The sequence below is a fragment of the Balaenoptera ricei genome, chromosome 11 (assembly GCF_028023285.1).
Source record: "Balaenoptera ricei isolate mBalRic1 chromosome 11, mBalRic1.hap2, whole genome shotgun sequence".
NCBI lineage: Eukaryota > Metazoa > Chordata > Mammalia > Artiodactyla > Balaenopteridae > Balaenoptera > Balaenoptera ricei.
The window spans coordinates 66,905,332-66,928,866 of NC_082649.1; the positions used below are offsets into that span (position 1 = coordinate 66,905,332).

A 23,535-nucleotide genomic window follows, 5' to 3' on the forward strand; every position below is an offset into this window, starting at 1 on the left:
ATACCAGCTTAACTCAAGAATCCATTTTAGGTGCTGGAGAGGGTGTGGAGAAAAGGGAACCCTCTTGCACTGTTGGTGGGAATGTAAATTGATACAGCCACTATGGAGAACAATATGGAGCTTCCTTAAAAAACTAAAAATAGAACTACCATATGACCCAGCAATCCCACTACTGGCCATATACCCTGACAAAACCATAATTCAAAAAGAGTCATGTACCACAGTGTTCATTGCAGCACTATTTACAATAGCCAGGACATGGAAGCAACCTAAGTGTCCATCGACAGATGAATGGATAAAGAAGATGTGGCACATATATACAATGGAATATTACTCTGCCATAAAAAGAAATGAAATTGAGTTATTTGTAGTGAGGTGGATGGACCTAGAGTCTGTCATACAGAGTGAAGTAAGTCAAAAAAAGAAAAACAAATACCATATGCTAACACATATATATGGAATCTAAAAAAAAAAAAAATGGTTCTGATGAACATAGGGGCAGGACAGGAATAAAGACGCAGAGGTAGAGAATGGACTTGAGGACACGGGGCGGGGGAAGGGTAAGCTGGGACAAAGTGATAGAGTAACACTGACATATATACACTACCAAATGTAAGACAGATAGCTAGTGGGAAGCAGCTGCACAGCACAAGGGAGCTCAGCCCCATGCTTTGCAACCACCTAGAGGGGTGGGATAAGGAGGGTAGGAGGGAGACGCAAAAGGGAGGAGTTATGGGGATATACGTATGCATATAGTTGATTCACTTTGTTATACAGCAGAAACTAACACAATATTGTAAAGCAATTATACTCCAATAAAGATGTTAAAAAAAAAAAAGAATCCATTTTAGGTATGTAGTTCACAAAAAGACATACAACACACACAAATAATAAGAAAAGGTGTGGGGAAAAAAATATACCAAACACCACTGGTAACTGCTAAGGAATGTAGTGCAGGGAAACAGAGATGGGGATAAAAAGGAAGATTTTCACAGATGTAAAGTCCTGTTTTAACTGAGCACCTTAAATAGTGGATAGATAGCCAACTGAAGCACACAGGCCAGCTTCAACATACTATCACAAGCAGTTAGAAGCAGCAGGAAAGACTGCTAAAAAAATTAATAAAAGATCTATAAATCAAGAAGGGTACCCCCCCCAGTGGAACAGAAATTACAACGAATATCCAAGAAAATGAAGCAAACAGACCACACTAAGGAGAAACCCCAGCCCAAAGAAGGCATAGGAAAACAGGACTCCAAGATACTCTAGGCTTAGAGACAGCAGCGATGATGGGACTCAGTTAAAAGCTGTCAGGTGAGCCCTCACTTCCCCTATGCTTTCCTTCCCTCACCCCACAAGTCAGCTTTGTGCCAAACCCAAGATGGGAACAGAGACTGAATGCTTTGGCACAAGAGGAAGCCAACGGGTGAATGGTGATACCCAGAGGAGTTGGGGGGGAGCCCTACACCACACCTGGCAGCACTGTCACACCCCTGCCAGAGGCAGGTGGTAGAAAACAGTCATGTTATCACAGGGACTCTCAAGTATTGCCAAATAACTGAGGAAAACTACTACCAAAAAAGAAAGGCATCACGTTCAAAAAGAATAAATGTCACCCAGCGAAACAATGTTGATACGGCAAATAGGAGACTTTTAAAAAGAAATATGCCATTTTCCTCATACGGATGAAAGAAAATATCACACATCTGTGAAACAAAAGCAAACCCCTAAACAAACTGAATTATCTAATGACTAACAAATCCTTTCCAGGTTAGGTAGTTTTCAATTCTTTGCTTTTCCAAAATTCAAAGAGGTCATAATGTTTAATAATACTGAGTTATGGAATGCTTAGCATGTAACTCAAAGATCTGAAGACATTACCATAATAAAGCTTCCATTCCCACATACTTAGCTGAGTGAATAAGGTTTTTTGGCTATTATTAGCTATAAAAACAATAGGACTAAATATTGTTAAAACCTTTCCATCCTAACAAAAAATAGTTATCCAGATTTATGGTCTAATCAAGGAAAATAATAGCCCCCATAATCTCATTAGAAAAACATTTCCAATCAGATTCAACTTTTATGGTTGTTAATAATTTGTCAAAAACAACTGTGATAAATGTGATCAACTGGGTACTACTAATATCGATAATTGTGATGATAAATCTCCTAATATCGATAATTGTGATGATAAATCTCCTCTGGACCAAGTTAATGCGTAGGAGCCTTTGGTTACAGAAACTTTTTAAATTAAAATTTAAGTGTTTTTTTTTGATGTGGACCATTTTTATTTATTTATTTTTTATCTATCTATCTATCTATCTTTGGCTGCATTGGGTCTTCATTGCTGTGTACGGGCTTTCTCTAGCTGCGGCGAGTGGGTGCTACTCTTTGTTGTGGTGTGCGGGCTTCTCATTGCGGTGGCTTCTCTTGTTGTGGAGCACGGGCTCTAGGCACGCGGGCTTCAGTAGTTGTGGCTCGCGGGCTCTAGAACGCAGGCTCAGTAGTTGTGGTGCACGGGCTTAGTTGTTTCGTGGCATGTGGGATCTTCCCAGACCAGAGATCGAACCCATGTCCCCTGCATTGGCAAGTGGATTTTTTTTTTTTTAACATCTGTATTACAGTATAATTGCTTTACAATGCTGTGTTAGTTTCTGCGGTATTACAAAGTGAATCAGCTATATATCCCCATATCCCCTCCCTCCTGCGTCTCCCTCCCACCCTTCCTATGTCTAGGTGATCACAAAGCTCCAAGCTGATCTCCCTGTGCTATGCAGATGCTTCCCACTAGCTATCTATCTTACATTTGGTAGTGTATATATGTCAATGCCACTCTCTCACTACATCCCAGCTTACCCTTCCCCCTCCCCATGTCCTCAAGTCCATTCTCTACATCTGCGTCTTTATTCCTGTCCTGCCCCTACGTTCATCAGAACCTTTTTTTTCTTTTTTTTTAGATTCCATATATATGTGTTAGCATACGATATTTGTTTTTCTCTTTCTGACTTATTCACTCTGTATGACAGACTCTAGGTCCATCCTCCTCACTACAAATAACTCAATTTCGTTTCTTTTTATGGCTGAGTAATATTCCATTGTATATATGTGCCACATCTTCTTTATCCATTCATCTGTTGATGGACACTTAAGTTGCTTCCATGTCCTGGCTATTGTAAATAGTGCTGCAATGAACATTGTGGTACATGACTCTTTTTGAATTATGGTTTTGTCAGGGTATATGGCCAGGAGTGGGATTGCTGGGTCATATGGTAGTTCTATTTTTAGTTTTTTAAGGAAGCTCCATACTGTTCTCCATAGTGGCTGTATCAATTTAGATTCCCACCAACAGTGCAAGAGGGTTCCCTTTTCTCCACACCCTCTCCAGCATTTATTGTTTGTAGATTTTTTGATGATAGCCATTCTGACCGGTGTGAGGTGATACCTCATTGTAGTTTTGATTTGCATTTCTCTAATGATTAGTGATGTTCAGCATTGGCAGGCGGATTCTTAACCACTGCGCCACCAGGGAAGTCCCAAGACCTACCACTTTAGTTTGCAGACATTCATTACTTGTTAGTCTGCATATTAACATAACCCAAACCTGAACGAAATGATTCTAGTTCAATAACAGATAAAATGACTTCAATTCAGTTTAACGAGCAATGATTGTATATCTACCATGTGCCAAGAGCAGTGATCTCTCTTTAACGCATATCTGACCAAGTTTCCCAGTCCCACCTTATCTCCCCACAGACTGTGAGACTCTACATGATGTCACTGGATGTGCTTCTCCATGGTTCCACCCTGTCACTTGTCTCACTTGTCATTGTGACCTCTGGTTTCTTATCACTGAGCAACTTGAGGTTGCTGGTACACTTTGAACTATTCTGTGCCTCTTTGCTTTTCCTAAATGTGTCATTCTGCAGGAATATAGAAATAAACAAAACACTATCCCTACTCTAGAGTAGCTTAAGTGTGAGACAACAGATAGCTTAACTATGACCTTACAAGTGCCATGAGAAAGGAAGGTTCAAGGAAGAAAGGCACTTACCAAGGGGAAAACGAAAAGATAAAGGGGGTTGTGGGAGAAGATGGGAGAGGGAAGTCAGGGAATGTTCTTGGAAGATTACATCTAAACCCATTCCTAAAGGATTTTTTGTAGAAGACCACTTTTAGCCAATGCTTTATCATCAACCTCCAGATGTGTATCTTTAGCCCAGAACTCTCCTCTCAGTTCCAGACTCTTTTATCTAGCTGCCTACTGCTCTTGACTAGGTATCTTCTCCACTATCAGATAAGCTGAAATTCTTACCTTTCCCTCAAAATCTACTCCTTTTACAGCCTTCCCAATCTCACAAGATGATAATTCCTTCCTTTCAGTTGCTCAGGCCAAAACCTTGAGTCATCCTGGATTCATCCTTGGCAATGTAAAGTCTTATACCTTCAAAGGAGCAGTTGGGTGACATGGTGTGGGTTAAAGTCAGATGAGAGTGGGTTCAAGGGAGAATGAAAGGGGGGCTTCCCTGGTGGTGCAGTGGTTAAGACTCCGCGTTCCCAATGCAGGCGACCCAGGTTCAATCCCTGGTCAGGGAACTAGATCCCACATGCATGCCACAACTAAGAGTTCGCATGCCACAACTAAGAGTTCGCATGCCACAATTAAGAGTTCGCATGCCACAACTAAGACCCGGCAAAACCAAATAAATAAATAAATTTTTTTTTAAAAAAAGAGAGAATGAGAGGAAAGGAATTGGGATTAGGGAGTAGATACACCTTTTTCAAAGAAGGAGCAGAATAAAAGAAAGTAAATGAGATGGACATAGATTGAGATAGGATTTTTTATGAAGGAAAAAATTATGGTATGTTTGATGCTGATGAATGGCCCAGTTGAAGACAGGAACTGATGATGCAGGAGACAGAGGAGACAATTGCTATAGCAGTACCCTTGAGTGAGAGCATGAGCAGTTCACTGATGACAATAAAAGTAATACCAGAGTAAAGGGCACAGATAAAAGTAGTTTAGGAGATGGGGGGGTGCATAAACTCTCTTTTGATTGAGTTTACTGATTATCTGTTCTAAAAGTCATCAACTGAGAATATGAACAGGAAAGCAAGTGCTGGAGGTTTGAACAGAGAGAAGATGTGAAATAGCTGTCTAGGAAAGCGGAAGGTTTTATAAATTCATATGAATTAGTAGCAGAGTCCTCAAGTACATGCTCTTTATGCAAAGAAGACTCTCATTTACATTTCCTGAACATAATGTTTATAGGTCTAATAATTCTACCTTTTGATCTAAATAAGTGAACCTTTAGTTTTGAAAAACAGTTATCTATGAGACATTAAATCAATCAGAAAGTATGCATTCATGAAGATGGTAAGGGTTCACAGAAAGAACATGGGGTTTAAAAATCATAAGATCTGGGTTCAGGTTGTGGTTCTGTCACTATAAACTAAATGATCAAATGCAATTCCCTTGTGCTCCCTAAGCCTGAATAGCCTCACCTGAAAGACGGGATAATATCTACTTCCCATGGTCACCAAGAGAACTAAACACAATAACACTGGAGGCAGCACCGTGGCAATTGCACAGTGTTAAGTACATGTTAACTATTATTATTCTCATTGTTGTTTAACTGTAGATTGATCAACTATATTGACTTACCTATAGAACAACTATAGATTGTTGACTGTAGATTGATCACTAAACTACAAAGTAACCTCAAGAGAACACTGAAATTAATTTACTTTTGCCTTATATAAAACTCATTTAAATGACATTACCAGACTAGGTAATAACTGCAAGACTAAGCAATAAGCAATTTACCAGAATAAAATAAAAGCAACACAAGGTTAGAAGAAAATAAAAGGGAGACGGAGATTCTACCATACACATAACACCTAACGATCTCAAAATCTACGCTCAGAAGAGAAGAATAAAAACACTACAACACAAAAACAATTAGGTTTTAGAGTAGGAAAAAGCTTTGCATACTTCTCTGGAGACAAGGCTTGGGCTCTAATCATTGGAAATGATTAGACGTACCCTACTGGACGTACCCAGTAGGGTACGTCCTCATTCGAAAGGTGCTATACTGTCTTCTTTCTGATTTCCCAGAGGGACAGATTCCCATTTCATGAAGTGAAAACTTTCTCAGCTAAATACATACAGCACTGAAAACAACACAAGTTTTTTAAACTAATCACATGCTCTGAGATATAAGGATATTGAAATTTACTGTTTTTTTAATCTCTTCTCCTGCAATCTCTTCTCTTTCCCAGCAGTGGGATTTCAGAGTCCCACTGCTGGCAAATCAATTTGGCAGAGAAGGGAAGTAGCAAGAAGGTGAGTGGGCATGTGTGCTGTGAAGAAGAGACCCACAGTGAGTGCGCTTTGGGCAAAATGGGGAGGATTCAGCATGGTCTCAATGCATGACCTCCTTCTTGTGTAAAAGTCAGGCTTGTGCCAACATCGCCCTCTGGTGGCCAATGAAGGTAGTTACAAAGCTCCACAATAGAAAGCCCCAGTCAGTTGAACAATGAAAAGTTCTGTAGTATCTAGTTATCATCCTTCCCAGGACTTACTTAGGCCCTTTCTCCAGGATCAATGTTTCTCAGTCATGGACGTGCATCCAAGTCACTTGCAAAAAGGGCTTGTTAAAAAACAGATTGCTGGGACTTCCCTGGTGGCTCAGTGGTTAAGAATCCGCCTGCCAACGCAGGGGACGCCGGTTCGAGCCCTGGTCCAGCAAGATCCCACATGCCGCGGAGCAACTAAGCCCGAGCACCATAATTAGGGAGCCTGTGCTCTAGAGCCTGCGCGCCACAACTACTGAGCCCATGTGCCACAACTACTGAAGCCCACGCACCTAGAGCCCGAGCTCCACAACGAGAAGCCACCGCGATGAGAAGCCTGCGCACAGCAACGAAGAGTAGCCCCCTGCTCTCCGCAATTAGAGAAAGCCTGCGTGCAGCAATGAAGAATCAACGCAGCCATAAATAAATAAATAAATATAAATTTAAAAAATAAAAAGCCAATTGCTGAGTCCTATCCTCAGCATTTGCCTAAGAATTGCATTTTGAACAAGGTCCCAAGTGATACTGCTGGTCCAAGAACCACACTTTGAGAACCACTGTCTTAAGATTAAAACATTCTGTAGAAATAAGTTCTTAGCCTCCTGGAATGTTGGGGAGTAAGTATCCTCTCAATATCATAAGTGCTCTATCTAAGCACATGGAGTACAGAAAAATTAAGTGGCTTACCCACAAATTTGCCAACTATTTGTGTTTAAGGGTCAACAATATGTTAGATGTTCATTCAAACATCTGTGACAATGTTTTGAATGAACAAGAGTGACAGAAGTTATATTGTTACATCTAAGAGAAAGCTTCTGTCTTTTGTCTTCCTAGCCTTGAAAATAGAGCCATATAGAGCTGATATTGAACAAGTATTAGGAAGACAACATTTTTGAAGGAAAAAAAAAAAGTAACACATATGTTCTGAAAAAGTATCTTGAGAATTGTTTCCCAAGGAGACAGGCATTTTAGAAGAAGTTTAAAAACAGTTTCATTTCTAGGTATTTGGTTATTTAGGTATTTTATGGAGGCAATGCTATGGGAAAATACTTGTAGACGCACAACTAAATGGGGGTAAAATGGGAAAGAGTATAGTACAGAAAAGGTATCCCTAGCACCCACATTGTGAACTTGAAATACCATAGTTTCTTGGAGAAATCATTTTTTCCAGATTTGGGGCAAGAACTATACCTGGGGGGAAAAAAAGCAACATTTCCTACTTTGTGCTAAGTGCCATAAAGGCAGTCTCACTTTCCTTCCCCCTCATTTTAAAGCTAAGGGCAATTACAGTAGGTGTATAATAATTAAAAGAAATAAAAACACCATTGCCCAGAGAGTTCCATTATGTGTAACCCACTTAACTAACCTTTCTATATCTAGATGCAGGAAGCTGGTTGATAAATTTCCAGTAGTTGGCCTAAGTTAGCCTGCTGTAAAATCATATCAAGAGCACCAGTGATGGGGCTTCCCTGGTGGCGCAGTGGTTAAGAAGGTTAATTACAGGTTATTCAAATATTTAAAATATCAGCAGGAAAAATTTAATAATTTTTATAAGCAAAACAGTTTCTTAAAGACTCTCCTCCTCTCGGGTCAAGTTCATGGTACATAGATCAAGTCACCCAAGATGAACCACAAGAAAATCTACTGCTACCATCTCATTATCCTCACCCACCTAAGCTGAGTCCCAGGTGGTAGGAGCCACGCACAGCTAAAGGAAGATTTTAAATGAAAAGCAGCAAGCTTCCTCCACCTATGACTGATGAGGGTAAGTTAATGCGGATGGGAAGAGTATCTTAGCCATGACTCAAGTTATTAAAATATTTACTCTGTACCATTTCCTTTCTTCCAACTAAAGTGTTCCTTTTAGGTTAATCAAAGGACAAATAACTCCACTGACCGTTACGGATTAAAAGAGAACAGACATTTCCATTTTCCATTAACGAATCCAATTTTTTTCTTGGAGTAAATATTTATACGGATATAATTTGATTTTAAACTCTCAATAATATTTTTGATCATTTGTGGTTACCCTCCCACCCCCCAAATAAAGCACATATACAAAAAGCAGGAGTTCCTCTTCCACTCAGGCTACAGAAAGCCAGAAGAAATGTCACTCCCACCCTATCAACAACAAAAAACCCAGATCAACTACAAAATCGAACTCAACTACAACAACTCAACTACAAAAACAAACTCACCAGAGAGCTGAGGTTTTAGAGCAACCAAGTAGTGTGGAATCCAAAGAAAGACATTCCCCTCAAGGAGATATGGGAGGTAAGCAATAGTTCTCCTGTGTCTCACGTGCCATGCAAGCAGGTGAGAAGAATTCAACTAAAGAGTTTAACGATTTGCTAAAGGCTAAGTGAAGGCTAGCGTGAGAGTAAAGGGTCCCTGGGATCCACAGACACAAAAGGAGTTCATACCCACTCGCAGGTTAGAAAGACTGGAGGCAGAGGGGGGACCAGAGAGCTGCTCTAGGTGGTGCAGACCTGGAAAAAGCTGCCACTAAAAGCAAAGGCAAGAAGCCCTGGCCCCCAGGACTCCTCTCTCCTACGCAAACAGAAGCTTTAAGCTGCTGGGGGAAGAGTATCAAACCCTGTCAGCCCCAGGGCCCGGGTGAAGACCCACCGCAGCTGGGGAAGAAGTTAACAAGAAAACCCCTTCTTACCCTAGGGGAGGAGCCAGAAAGAGTCCTAGCCCAGGATCCTATGCCAATACCTTTAGAAAACGCCATCCATGTAAGAGGGATAGTGTGACTGAGAAAAAGACTCAACCACAAGACGCATGCACACAGGCCTGAGCCTAAACCAAGACCAAAAAACAAAAATAAAATAACTCCTGCCCGCTACCAGGCTATCCCTCTTCTGATAAGGGAGGGGAGAGCATGGAGAGAGATCCTTCTGAGACACAGGTGCACAGCAGGGCCAAAAGCTGGGAGTGGAACAAGAACTTTGAGAAAAGAACTTTTGAGAAAAGCTTTCCAGCACCTCAGTCCCTACTCTACACACCAGAAATGGAAGAATTTGAAGCCAGTAGTGCACTGAAATCATCATAGCAACAACAAAGCCCAACCCTAGCTCAGCCCTGGCCTAAATTGACTCAACCCTTTCAACCCTTTGAAAGTATTAATTAACTAGTAAAAGAAGAGAGTTGCCCATTGTTGGGTTGTACCCCGCAGGCCTACAAGGTCTGTGCTTGCCCAGCTCTAAAACTGAAGAAAGAGCCCAGAGTCAGCAACAGAGACATCAACGGTGTAATGGATGGGGGACCTTACACAGCTGAAGCAAGGTCCTGGAGCGACACCCCACCGTGTGCAGCAGACAGCAGGCAGGACATGGTAGCAGTCTTCACTACCGGCGGGGGGTGGGGGGGACTACCAGTTATAGGAGAATTACGTCAGGTGGGTTCATTAGTTACCAGGGAAACCAGCAGAGGTGCACGCCCCTCACTACCCCTTTGATAAAAATAGTCACCAGCTGGGGCGGGGGCAAGAGTGTAGGAAGGTCGGGCATGTGAGTAGGGTACAGGTGAAGCAGGCACTGGTCAAGAAGGGGATGTACAGAGAGCAAGAGAACAGCCATCTTGAGTGGCCTGACCATACACTCATTTCCAGGCATAAATATTTTATTTCAGTCTCTACTGTTTTACATGTGAGGTCCAGCATTCACTCAAAAATTAAGATACACATAAAAAGTACCAGAAAAAAACAGTAAAGAGACAAAATAATCAGACTGAGAGATGACCCAGATGTTCAAATTACCGGACAGACATTTAAAATAATTATGATTAATGTGTTAAAGTCTATAGTGGAAGAGATAGAAATATGCATTAACAGATGGATAATTTCAGCAGAGAGATGGAAACTCTAAAAGTCAAACAGAAATGCTAGAAGTTAAAAACAGTAAAGATATTAAAGATAAAGAATGCCACTGAGTGCTCATCATTAGACTCAACACAACCAGGAAAAAAATCGGGGAATTTGAAGATAGATGAAAAGAAAGTACCCAAAATGAAACACAGAGCATCCAAGGACTGTGGGACAATACTCAAAAATCTAACAAAAATGTAACTGGAATCCCAGAAGGAGAAGAGAGAAAGAAAGAGGCAAAGCGCAGATCAAGCTCAGAGAAGCCAAGAAGGACAAATAACAAAATATCACCTAAACACAAGACATTCAAACTGAACAAAATATCACCTAAACACAACACGTTCAAACTGCTAAAAACCCAAGATAAAGATAGCCTTGAAGGTGGGGGGGTGGGGGAGAAAAGTGATCAAGATTGTAACAGATTTCCCATAGGAAACCATGCAAGTAGGACAACTAATTTTCTTTTAAATTACTGAAAGAAAAAAGTAACACAGAATAGACACGTAGCAAAAAGTACCTTCCAAAACTTAAGGTTTGTTTTTCAAATAAAACAAAGCTGAGATAATTCACTGCTAAGCAGATTTGTACTATAAGAGAAGAAGTGTTATAAGTTTTTCAGGCAGAAGGACTATGGTGCTAGACAGAAATTTGGGTCTATACAAAGAAATAAAGAATGCCCAAAACGGTAAAAATTAGAGTAAAGGTATATTTTTCCCGTATTTTTATTCATTCTAAAAGGTAATTGACAAGCTAAAGCAAAAATAGTAACAAGGTAGGTAACTAACATAAGTCCAATTATGTGTATGACAATAACACAAAAAATGAAAGGAATTGGACATTTACTATCTTGCATGGAATTTTACAGTATACATGAAATGGTAGAATATTACTGGAAGGCAAACTGAAAGAAATTAACATACACAGTAAATTCTAGGTCAAATATAAAACAATTTTTAAAAGAAATATACATAATAAGCCAATGTTGGAGTTAAAACAATATTATAAAAAATATTCAGGGACTTCCCTGGCAGCACAGTGATTAGGAATCCACCTGCCAATGCAGGGGACATGAGTTCAAGCCCTGGTCTGGGAAGATACCACGTGCCGCAGAGCAACTAAGCCCGTGCGCCACAACTACTGAGCCTGAGCTCTAGAGCCCGCAAGCCACAACTACTGAGCCCGCATGCTGCAACTACTGAAGCCCGCGCGCCTAGAGTCCGTGCTCTGCAACAAGAGAAGCCACCGCAACGAGAAGCCGGCGCACTGCAACTAGAGAAAGCCCGTGCACCGCAACGAACACCCAACACAGACAAAAATAAAATAAATAAAATAAGTAAATTTTTTTTAAAAAAGCCTATTTTAGGTGGTTGCCAAAGGTGAGGGGTGGGCAAATGGGTGAAAGGAGTCAAAATAAATAAGATAAAAAATTTATAAAATAAGTCCTGAGGATACACTGTATGGCGTGGTGTCTATAGTTAATAATAACACTGTACTATATTTGAAAGTTGCTAAGAGAGTAGATATTAGCAATTCTCATCACAAGAGGAAAAAAATTCAAACTATATGTGGTGATGGATGTTAACTAGACTTGTGTCATCATTTCACAATATATACAAATATTGAATCATTATGTTGTATACCTGAAACTAATATAATGTTTTATGTCAATTATATCTCAATTTTAAAAAAATGCTTATTTTAGAAAAGAAATGTTTCAAATCAATGATCTAAGCTGCCACCTTAAAAAACTAGAAAAAGAGCAAATCAACTAAAAGTAAGCAGAATGAAGGAAATATTAAAAGATACAAGCAGGCATTGAAAACAGAGAGGACATGACAAGAGATCCTACAGACATTAAAAGAATAAGGTAATATAATTTTATCTCCATTAATTCGATAACTTAAAGGAAACAGACCAATTCCTTGAAAGATACAAAACACCAAAGCTCACTTGAAAAGATAGAAAACTTGAACAGTTCTGTATCTCTTAAACGAACAGAATTCCCAGTTAAAAACTTGACAGAGAAAACTCCAGATCCAGATGACTTCACTGACAAAGTCTGTCAAACATTAAAGAAAAAAACATCAATTCAACACAAACTGTTCTAGAAAACAGAACAGGAGGGAACACTTCCCAACTCATTCTATGATGTCAGCATGACCTCAGTTCTAAAACCGGACAAAGGCCTCACAAGAAAACAACAGACCAATATCCCACATGCACATAGATGCAAAAATCCTCAATCAAATGTTAGCAAATCTGACCCAGCAATATATAAAGACAGCAAATCTCCTTTAAAGGATTTAACCCATTTTTTAATCCTGACCTAGGATTACTCTCAAAGACAGGTGGCATCTGACTCTGTTCCAAATTGTCTTGGTATAAATACAGAATTTAAAGTATCTAACTTTACAAAGCTACTTTCAAAGAAAAGGCACAGCAGACAGTTTAATTTAGGAAATTAAGAGGCAAATTATATAGCAGTTGAGACATTATAGAAGAAACTTGAGGGTTAAGAGTGATCTACAGCTTCAAGAACACATACTCTACTGAAGGGTAATGAACCTACCTCCTTGGTTTCCAAGAAATTTAGATAAAGAGAAAGTTGCTAGCCTATACTAAAAACCTCAGTTCAGTTTCCTCAAAGGTTTCTAAGATTATGACCCAGAGCGTAATCCCTTATCTACTTTCTGAACCTATCTATCCAGTCTGGCTTAATTACTTACCTTCAGCCTGGCTAGTGTCTGAGCATGGTTTCTTCTTTGACTCCGAATTCCCGGTTTTCTCATCAACATCCAGGAGAGGAATATAGTCTGTTTTTCCAACAGTTTCTCCCACAACATCATCAAAGGCCTCTGCCTCCAGTGTGGCAATAAAGTCCCGTTTTATCTCTTCCTCAATTTCTGGAGGTGGCTCTGTTAATGCATCTGCAAGACTGAGGTCTGCCATTCTGCACCACTGCAACTGCCTGGTTAAGGGGGAAAAAAATGTTTCATATGATGAGAACTGCAAAGGGAAAAACATTCCTAGAAACTCTTGTCATCATTTTTAACAAAAAAGGAATTAAAATCTAAAATTTTAGAGCTAAAAGAGACTCCCCCATTTTATAGATTAGAAAATCACAGCTCCGTAACAGTCTTACCCAAGGTAAACACTTTTTCTTGCATCTCTGGGAGGTAAACAGAGCAAGTGCCATTTTGTCCTTTTCAATAATAAGAAAAATGAAGTGCAAAAAAACCCCTCAATTTATCCAAGGTTACAGCCAGTAAGATTCAAATCAGGTCTTTTGATTTCAAGCCTTAGAACCCTTTCAACTATTCCATTTATCTTAATTTCCAAATAATGTCACAGAATAATTCTTAAAAATATATACAAAAGGAGGTCAGATTAGGTTATATTCCCATTTTTTAAAAAAACGGTTAATTACTATCAGGCAAATGAAGTCACTTTTCTTTACCAGGGACTAGGAATATGGACCTTATCTTGTAGGGGTAAGTAGTGCTTCACAAATCACTTGGACATGGCTCTGTCAACCGAACTACACTTACTAGTTCCCTGCTGGCATGAAAATACAGAAAATGTTCCCTGAATTAGCTAGGGGAGGCAGTCCCTCTCTGTGGTCATGTACATTAGCATCTTTGCAGAACACCAGGCTTTCCATTTTTAAACATAACCTGAAATTAAAAAGTATATGGGGGACTTCCCTGGTGGCGCAGTGGTTAAGAATCTGTCTGCCAATGCAGGGGACACGGGTCCAAGCCCTGGTCCGGGAAGATCCCACATGCCACGGAGCAATTAAGCCCGTGCGCCACAACTACTGAGCCTGCACTCTAGAGCCCGCGAGCCACAACTACTGAGCCTGCGCTCTAGAGCCCGTGAGCCACAACTACTGAAGCCCACGCGCCTAGAGCCCGTGCTCTGCAACAAAAGAAGCCACCGCAATGAGAAGTCCGTACACTGCAATGAAGAGCAGCCCCCACCTGCCGCCACTAGAGAAAGCCCGTGCGCGGCAACGAAGACCCAATGCAGCCAAAAATAAATAAATAATTTATATTAAAAGAATAAATAAATAAATAAAATAATAAAACACATGCAAGAAAACTGGTAGAAATAAAAGGAGGAACAAATTACACAAAGCTTGCAACCTCTTGTCTCAGTAATCACTACAACAAACTTTCTTCCTTAGTATTAGCGTTTGTCTTGTGCAAGTAGTCCATTATGGTGGGAAAATGCATAACTGTAAAAGTTAAAAGCACTGTAGGTTTTTACAGCTTAGTAAAATCAATCTTTCAAGAGAAAAACTTAAGATTATTCTTAGGAATTTACTACAAATTACATGGATTTAAGCATGCAGTAAGAAAAATAGGAAGCTATGAAATATTGATTCATTTAAAGTTTTATTGGGACTTCCCTGGCGGTCCAGTGGTTAGGACTTGGCACTTTCCGTGCCGGGGCCTGGGTTTGACTTCTGATTGGGGAACTAAGATCCCACAAGCCGCGCAATGAAATAAAAAAAAAAAAAAAAGACTCATTTAAAGAACTTTGGGGCTTCCCTGGTGGCACAGTGGTTAAGAATCTGCCTGCCAATGCAGGAGAAGCGGGTTCGAGCCCTGGTCCAAGAAGATCCTACATGCCACGGAGCAACTAAGCCCATGCGCCACAACTACTGAGCCTGCGCTCTAGAGCCCGCGAGCCACAACTACTGAGCCTGTGTGCCACAACTACTGAAGCCCACGCGCCTAGAGCCTGTGCTCCGCGACAAGAGAAGCCACCGCAATGAGAAGCCCGCGCATCACAACTAAGAGTAGCCCCCGCTCGCTGCAACCAGAGAAGAGCCCGCACGCAGAAACGAAGACCCAACGCAGCCAAAAATAAAATAAATAAAATAAAAATAAAGAACTTTGTAAAGGCCTGACATATGTCAAAGGGTTCCATAAAAAGGAACTGCTTTTCCCTTTTCTATCTATGATAGCTATCATTACCAGTTAGCCTTTGAAAGCTGTTATGAACAAAAACCAATAATGTCTATAATTAAGCAGTTTCATTGTCAAAGAGAATTTGTAAGGACACCTGTACCATCTTTAACAACATACAATAAGAGCCCAACAGATTTATTTTTCCTGGAAATATGTAATTATGACACTTACTTCATGCAATCTTCTCAGACTTTTCCTAATTTAGGACACTGGTGAAAATACAGACAAAACCAGCAATACATTTTAAACCTCATTTATCTGAGTGCGGATTCTCAAAGGGCAACTTTTTATTCACTGTAATCTTTCCCCTCCTCCCCACCTCCCAACCTCCCAAACCATTTTCTGGGCTGACATGTGTTTCATGGAATATGAACAGCAGCTTAAATTCAGCCTAAGAGGGTAAAATTGATAGAAAATTAGACAGCTGGAAGTGGGAAGGTCACTTGACTCCCAGTACACGCAACCAACCACCCAGCATCTGCATCTCAAAACAGTTTAGCTATTCTTTTCATGTCATCACATATAAATAGAAGTATGATTTAAACACACACACACACACACACACACACACACACAATCTACTTACGGAAAATGACCCTGTAAAAGCAATACTAGCTAGTGGAAGTGAAAGTACTGGCTTTTAGCCAAAAAGCCCCAGTTTTCAATAAATTAAAGAGAAGACTACTCAATTTTATAGTTATTCTATTCTAAAATATGTGTAAGTATAATAAATTCCTTAGGTGCTCTGCAGATCTGTTAAGCTGGTTCTGCAAGTGCTCCAGAATTGATCTTAATAACTTCATGACTGAATGTCATCCCACACTTAACAGAATCATTTAAGGTCACAATATTTATTCATGCCTTAAAACGTTTAGTTATGTATTCTATGGACAAATGGATCTGACACAGTGTTCTTCTCAAATCTGGATATACAGGAAAATTCAAAAACATATCCTTGTGAATGAGAAGTATCTACTTTAAAAAAAATTCTCTAATTGAGTATTTATGCTTTTCCTCCTCTATTTGTATAGATAATAGAGAAAATTAACTGAGTTTGGATTTTTTTAAATTTAGTACAGTTGATTTACAATGTTTCAGGTGTACAGCAAAGTGATTCAGTTATATACATATTCTTTTTCAGATTCTTTTCCGTTATAGGTTATTACAAGATATTGAATATAGTTCCCTGTTCTGTTAACTTTAAATGGATTTGTTGATAGGAGGCAAGAAACGAAAAGCTGGTTAAAGAAGTTTCCATGCTTCACTAGTTCAGTCTGATTCTCACTATGGCTTTGAGTGAGTCACCTTCCAGGGCTGAGTTCCCTAAGCTGTAAAATGAGAGTGGTATGTTAAATGATTCCTGAGGTTGACTATTCTATAAGCTACTTATAATTCAGTTTCATCACTTAAATTAGAAATAAACAAACAAACTTCATATAGATCCTCTGTGTGACTATTATTTTATACATCAAGTACTCTCAATTATAACTGGGTTCAGGTTTATTAAAAGGTAAAAAGCCTTTCGGCAAAGGGAGAGACTAAAAACCAACTACCCAGTGCACAGTGCCTGCTTGAGCAAATCTGACTAGAGCTTAAGAAACTCCACCCAGTTCTGGCTAACATCAAAGGAGACTTGACACCACTCTGCCAGAAAATAAGCCCCATATTATTTAACCAGGCACCAAGAGCGTACCGTTTTCAAGCATAGCACTCTGGACATCTGATCTTTCATTCTGACTTCATGCCTGATGTGAAACTATCTGGTGAGAGCATTTTGAAAATACCTAGGTAAACCAAGGCAAGAGGAAATGACAGGACATGATGATGAAGCACAGAAGAGAATTTTGGCCTCTTGACTATTCTTTTACTATTAATAGCTATGTGCTCATAAAGAGTAAATAAGAATACATAATGAGATCACAAGTGCCTTCTCTGTTGTATGGTTTTCTTCAGATCACAAACTCTGGAATTAATTACTGAACTAAAAATATTTTCTAGGTCTATACAGATTAAATAGTGTTCATATCTAACGTAAATGCACAGAAGTATGGGCAAGTTTTCAAGCTCCCAGAAGTCCTTGTGAAAATTTTAGGTCAGTCATATCTATAGTCACTCAGTTGGGATCTGTGCTCATTCTGGCTGATGAGAAATTAGCATTCTAGTTTGCAAATGGCCTGTTGTTGCCTCTGTCCTCCCTTACTAACCTCCCCCCATCCCCACCCCTGACCAAAGGTGCTGCTTTGAAACTAAACTGGAGGAAGAAAACTCATGAAAAGGAAGAACACAAGCCTAATTCCCACCAACACACTCACACACTTTTCATAACCACTGTAATATTTTCATTTCACTCGGTCACATTAGTCAAACTTCTACCAAGATTCAAACTTCTACCAAGATTCATTCAATGAGGCAGCCAGCATTCTCTTTTAAAGCACAGAATCCTATTTCACAATTTAAAGGGGGGTAATAAGGGGACATACACCCCTTGAAGGACCATCATTCCACCTTATGTGAGTTTAGTTAGCAAGTAGCTTTCCTCCTAACCCCAGAGATAAATTCCATTGAAAGTGTCTGAATTTCTGGTTTTAGGGTAAAAAGGAAGAAACATAATTTAGCAACATGGAATATTTCAGGGAACAAAGCAGATCTGGATAAGGTACCAAAGTAGGGAGAAGGTATGTGGGCCCAGAGACCCTAGGAGGTAAGAGAAAGGGAGGTGACACAACGCCAAAGGCAAGCTCAACACCTTTCAAAACACTGCCTGTCAGTTTTAGAAAAAAGAAAGAAACTTTCTTCTCAGTAATTGGGACTAGTTTAGAACCAAAATTATCATTTATAACATTGTTTATCTAAGGAAAATGTATTCTGAGTTCCAAATAACCAATTTAAAAAAGAAACATTTAATAATAATTCTTAAAGGTAGGAGACTGTTCATAATACTCACTTAAATTGTACCCATGATGGATATTCTGTCCTGTTTGGGGGGTGGGGGTGGGGTGGAGGGGTGAGTTATGGACAAGACACAGAACTGTAAAGATATGTGGACTAATATTTTCTTCTACACTTTTTTTTTCCATGACAGAGAATTCTGAAGCCAGCACTAAGCTGCTATCCCAGGAGAGTGCTGTGGCCAAAATGCAGGGCTTGTTCCTCAAGCTTGGAAGAAACCCAGCATCCCAGACAGTCCCAGAGACCATTTATAATCTAACATGCTTAAAGGTATAGTCTGCATCATAAAGATTTCATATCCAACATGAGATTTTTTTAGTTTGCCTAGCAAGCTTTCAGTTACTAAATGGGGACTTTATTCCTCAGATTTGTTTTAATGAATTTCTTTCAGAGGCCTATTACGTATCAAGCTGAACCTTATTTGTCTGGAGGCTGTGTTCTGTTTTTAATTTATTTAACTAGAAAACCTTGATTTATACTTTCAATTGAAACAGTATTTCATTCGAAGTAAAACCAAATATTTATTAAGGACCTCTAGAGGTCCTTATACAGCTCACAGGCACTTATGATCCCTGAAGCTAAGCTAAATTTCTCCTGCTCCTCCCCAGAACCAGACTGGAAACAGCAACAGACAGCTCAGCAACATCTTGATTGTCCTGAGCAATAAACTCCAAACCCCCTGTGGAATATATTAACTTTCCACCCCCAGGTGCCTCCCTACCCACTACAAGGACAACAGCTGTACTATGACCAAGTGATGGAATTTCCAGGCTCGGCGGGGTTCTGTTCATCACCACCATTTGTCCTGCTCATCATAGGATTAGCAACAGGAGAGAGCCCTTGATTACTAGAATAGCTGAGGCCATCAACCAGTGACATTCCTATATGAAAGAACACAGTGATACACATTTCTTCCATGTAGTCCCCAAAGCAAAGTGTTCTTTTTCCCACTGCAAGTTTAGGAAGCCCTGTCCTGTAAGTATAAAAACACTGCACACACATGCACACACATATTCACATACCTAAGACCTTGCAGCACAAGGCTTAAAGCCTAGCTTACTTACTTACAGGGACTATCCAGGCAGCTTAGATTCAGTCCTGACTGAATGCATTTTGCATCTCTAAACAAGCACCTGCCACATTTCTATCCAAGTGAATTTGAATCTATTTCCCCAAGAAGAAGAATCTACACTAGATACCTCCCACTGTTAGCCATGTGATACAGATGGCATGATGTCTGCTGAAGTCCGGTTATATGCGCCAAAACAAGAGATGACAATGACACAGCACTTACATTTCTGTTATAACTGTCCTCAAGACCAAATCTTCAATTTTATCTCAATTTTTTTAAAAGAAGAACGAACCTTAAGATGATTCTCAATACCTAATGCCCCCAAATTTTGAAAAAAGAAAGTATTTTTTAATACTTTCATCCCAGTTAGTCTAACCTCAGTCTAACAGACAAAAAAACATTCAGAGTTTGCTTACTCTTATCCATAAATTATTTCTAAGCACTTAAGATCTCTAAAGGCTTTTTAAAAAACACCAGTTCAAATAATCTAGGATCCAATTCCCTCACTTTAACAGATGACAAAAAAGGAATCAGAGAAAATGAATCACTTATAAATGAAACCAGGATTGAGGATCAGGCTAAGAGGAGACCCAGAGAACACCAGACACAGATGCAGGGTGTGACAAAACTGGTAAAATCTTGGAATTTTACAGTCTCTGCTTTAACCTGACACAATGATATCACTATACTTCAAAATCAATTTTTTTGCTCTACCTTTTCTTCTTAAAAGATGAAGGCAGTTGGGAAGAGTCCTGAATATCAGGAAAACATATCAGTTGATTTAAAAGGACCCCAATGCCTATTTAAAAACAAAACAAAACTCCTTAGTGTGATATCAAGGCCACACAATCCTAGAAGACCCAGTCCTACCACCTACTATAAGCATCAGCAGTTTTCCACTTGGGGCTCCCTATATTTTAGTCACATGGGACCAGCTGCCATTTTACAAGCAGACCATTGACTTCATCACTGTATACTCTTGCTCATATTGCTCTCCACACTTCAAATTCTCTTTACTTCCTCCTTGTTAGTCTTGAAATTGAGGTCCACATCCTATCACCTTTTCTCTGATTCCTTTTTAGAATCTGTTCTCCCAGTACTATTCAGAACTAATACATCGTCTATACTTCTATTGTAACAAACAGTACAGTCTGATCTATACTGTAGTGAGCTGTATATACTAGCAGCTCCTGTAACCTACTAGGCCCCAAAGGGGAAAGACCATGTCTAAGTAATGTGTATATCTTCTCTTAGTGGATTACTTTATACAGAAGATGGGCCAAAACAGCAAAAGCCAACAAAACGAAGGGGCTAACTAAACAGACAGTTCTAAAATGGTAAATGGAAGTTAATTAAAACCATGTCTAATCTGAAATTAATCAGAGATGCCAAAGCTACAAAAAGTCAGAACTGGAAAAAGAATCAACAGCGACTTCCCTGGTGGCGCAGTGGTTAAGAATCCGCCTGCCAATGCAGGGGACACGGGTACGAGCCCTGGTCCAGGAAGATCCCACATACCTTGGAGCAACTAACCCTGTGAGCCACAACTACTGAGCCTGTGCTCTAGAGCCTGTGAGCCACAACTACTGAGCCCACGTGCCACAACTACTGAAGCCCACATGCCTAGAGCCCACGCTCTGCAACAAAAGAAGCCACTGCAATGAGAAGCACACGCACCACAATGAAGAGTAGACCCCGCTCGCCGCAACTAGAGAAAGCCCGCATGCAGCAAAGAAGACCCAACACAGCCAAAAATAAATTAATAAAAATTAATTAACTAAAAAAAAAACCTCAAAGAAAAAAAAGAATAAACAGATTAAAGGTGGAAGGTCATCAGTAATTAAGAATATTCACCTCATTTCTCCTACTTTCTAAACATGGCCTGTGCCAGAGCAATCATGAAAAGAAAGCCAACAGGGAGTAACCAGACAAGCCAGCTCTCCGTGCTGGTCATCTTATCATTATTAGGCAGGGCAACAAAAATAGCTCTCTGCTTTTAGAAAAGCACAACAACATGATGCAATGTGCCAAAAACAAATCGTTTTTTGTTCAAGAGATCAGCTACCACCATCATGTTACTATCACTTTTATAATTATTGCAATGTTAAATCTCTATAGTATCAGCTCACATGTCTCTGTCAAGGAGTAACAAATATATTATGGAATTTTAAGCTACTTAGGCTTGGGGAAATTGGATGAAGTAATCACAATTGATCAGCTCTTAGCTTTTTTTTTTTTTTTTAAAGATAACCTTGTTTTTTATTTATTTATTTATTTTTTTTTGGTTGCATTGAGTCTTCGTTTCTGTGCGAGGCCTTTCTCTAGTTGTGACAAGCGGGGGCCACTCTTCATCGTGGTGCACGGGCCTCTCACTATCACGGCCTCTCTTGTTGCGGAGCACAGGCTCCAGATGCGCAGGCTCAGTAATTGTGGCTCACAGGCCTAGTTGCTCCGCGGCATGTGGGATCTTCCCAAACCAGGGCTTGAACCCATGTCCCCTGCATTGGCAGGCAGATTCTCAACCACTGCGCCACCAGGGAAGCCCCAGCTCTTAGCTTTTGAGAACTATTTTATTTAAGAAAAACCTCTCGGGACTTCCCTGGTGGCGCAGTGGTTAAGAATCCGCCTGCCAATGCAGGGGACACGGGTTCAATTCAAGCCCTGGTCCAGGAAGATCCCACATGCCGATGAGCAACTAAGCCCGTGTGCCACAACTACTGAGCCTGTGCTATAGAGCCCGTGAGCCACAACTACTGAGCCCATGTGCCACAACTACTGAAGCCCGCAAGCTCTAGGGCCTGTGTGCCTCAACAAGAGAAGCCACCGCAATGAGAAGCCCACGCACCACAACGAAGAGTAGCCCCCGCTCGCCAGAACTAGAGAAAGCCCGTGCGCAGCAACGAAGACCCAACGTAGCCAAAAATAAATTTAAAAAAAAAAAAAAGAAAGAAAGGAAAAAAAAAAGTCTCCATCGGGGCTTCCCTGGTGGCGCAGTGGTTGAGAATCTGCCTGCCAATGCAGGGGACACGGGTTCGAGCCCTGGTCTGGGAAGATCCCACATGCCGCGGAGCAACTAGGCCTGTAGCCACAACTACTGAGCCTGCGCGTCTGGAGCCCGTGCTCCGCAACAAGAGAGGCTGCGACAGTGAGAGGCCCGCACACCGCGATGAAGAGTGGCCCCCGTTCGCCCCAACTAGAGAAAGCCCTCGCACAAAAACGAAGACCCAACACAGCCATAAATAAATAAATAAATAAATAAATAAATAAATAAATAAATAAAAAGCCAATGTTTAAAAAAAACCTCTCCATCAAGTGAAGTTTCTCTCTGAAGTTCAGAGCCACAGTATGCCACACTTTACTGTAGAAAATGTCAGTGAAAGTGAGGGGAAATGGAAGCTAGAACTAAGAGGAGATAGGGATTTGTGCTGATACTTCTGTAATTACTTATCTACAATGTGTGTCTCTTTCAGAGCCCGCCTTGGACTCTGAGTTCTGAGATGCAAAAGACAGCATCTTTTTCACCTTTTATCCTAGGCATCTAGTACAATAAAGGGCCACCTCATAGGCATTCATTAAACGCAGAGGCATTCTGCTGGTTGTACTTTGTTCTATATCACGACACCAGCCTTTTCTTGCTGGGGTCGACATTTTTTTTTTAATTTAACAATTTTCATGGCTACACTTTTTTTTTTTTTTTTAATTTATTTTTTGGCTGTGTTGGGTCTTGTTTCTGTGCGAGGGCTTTCTCTAGTTGCGGCAAGCGGGGGCCACTCTTCATCGCGGTGCACGGGCCTCTCACTATCGCGGCCTCTCTTGTTGGGAGCACAGGCTCCAGACGCGCAGGCTCAGTATTTGTGGCTCACGGGCCTAGTTGCTCCGCGGCATGTGGGATCTTCCCAGACCAGGGCTCGAACCTGTGTCCCCTGCATTGGCAGGCAGATTCTCAACCACTGCGCCACCAGGGAAGCCCTGGGGTCGACACTTGTCCAGCTAAAGGAGCCTGCTGGCTCTTCCTTCCACTGTTGGTCCTAGGCACGGAATCAGCATTGGGGCACAGTAGCTCAGCTCTTCTGAGCAGGAAAGAAGATGGCATA

General features: G+C 40.5%; 1 protein-coding gene across 24 annotated transcripts in view; it reads right to left on the minus strand.

Annotated features, from left to right (window-relative positions):
* MAP4 (microtubule associated protein 4) overlaps positions 1–23,535 on the minus strand; it is a 170,876-nt gene that overhangs the window by 95,870 nt on the left and 51,471 nt on the right. For 21 of the 24 annotated variants that reach the window (XM_059939495.1, XM_059939500.1, XM_059939507.1 and 18 more), the window contains exon 2: positions 13,171–13,412. In XM_059939495.1, the coding sequence (XP_059795478.1) occupies positions 13,171–13,393 (223 nt within the window). In that variant the 5' untranslated portion in view covers positions 13,394–13,412. Of the gene's footprint in view, positions 1–13,170; positions 13,413–19,391; positions 19,523–23,535 lie in introns of those variants that run through there. The other 3 variants (XM_059939494.1, XM_059939496.1, XM_059939493.1) reach the window with 3 other exon arrangements.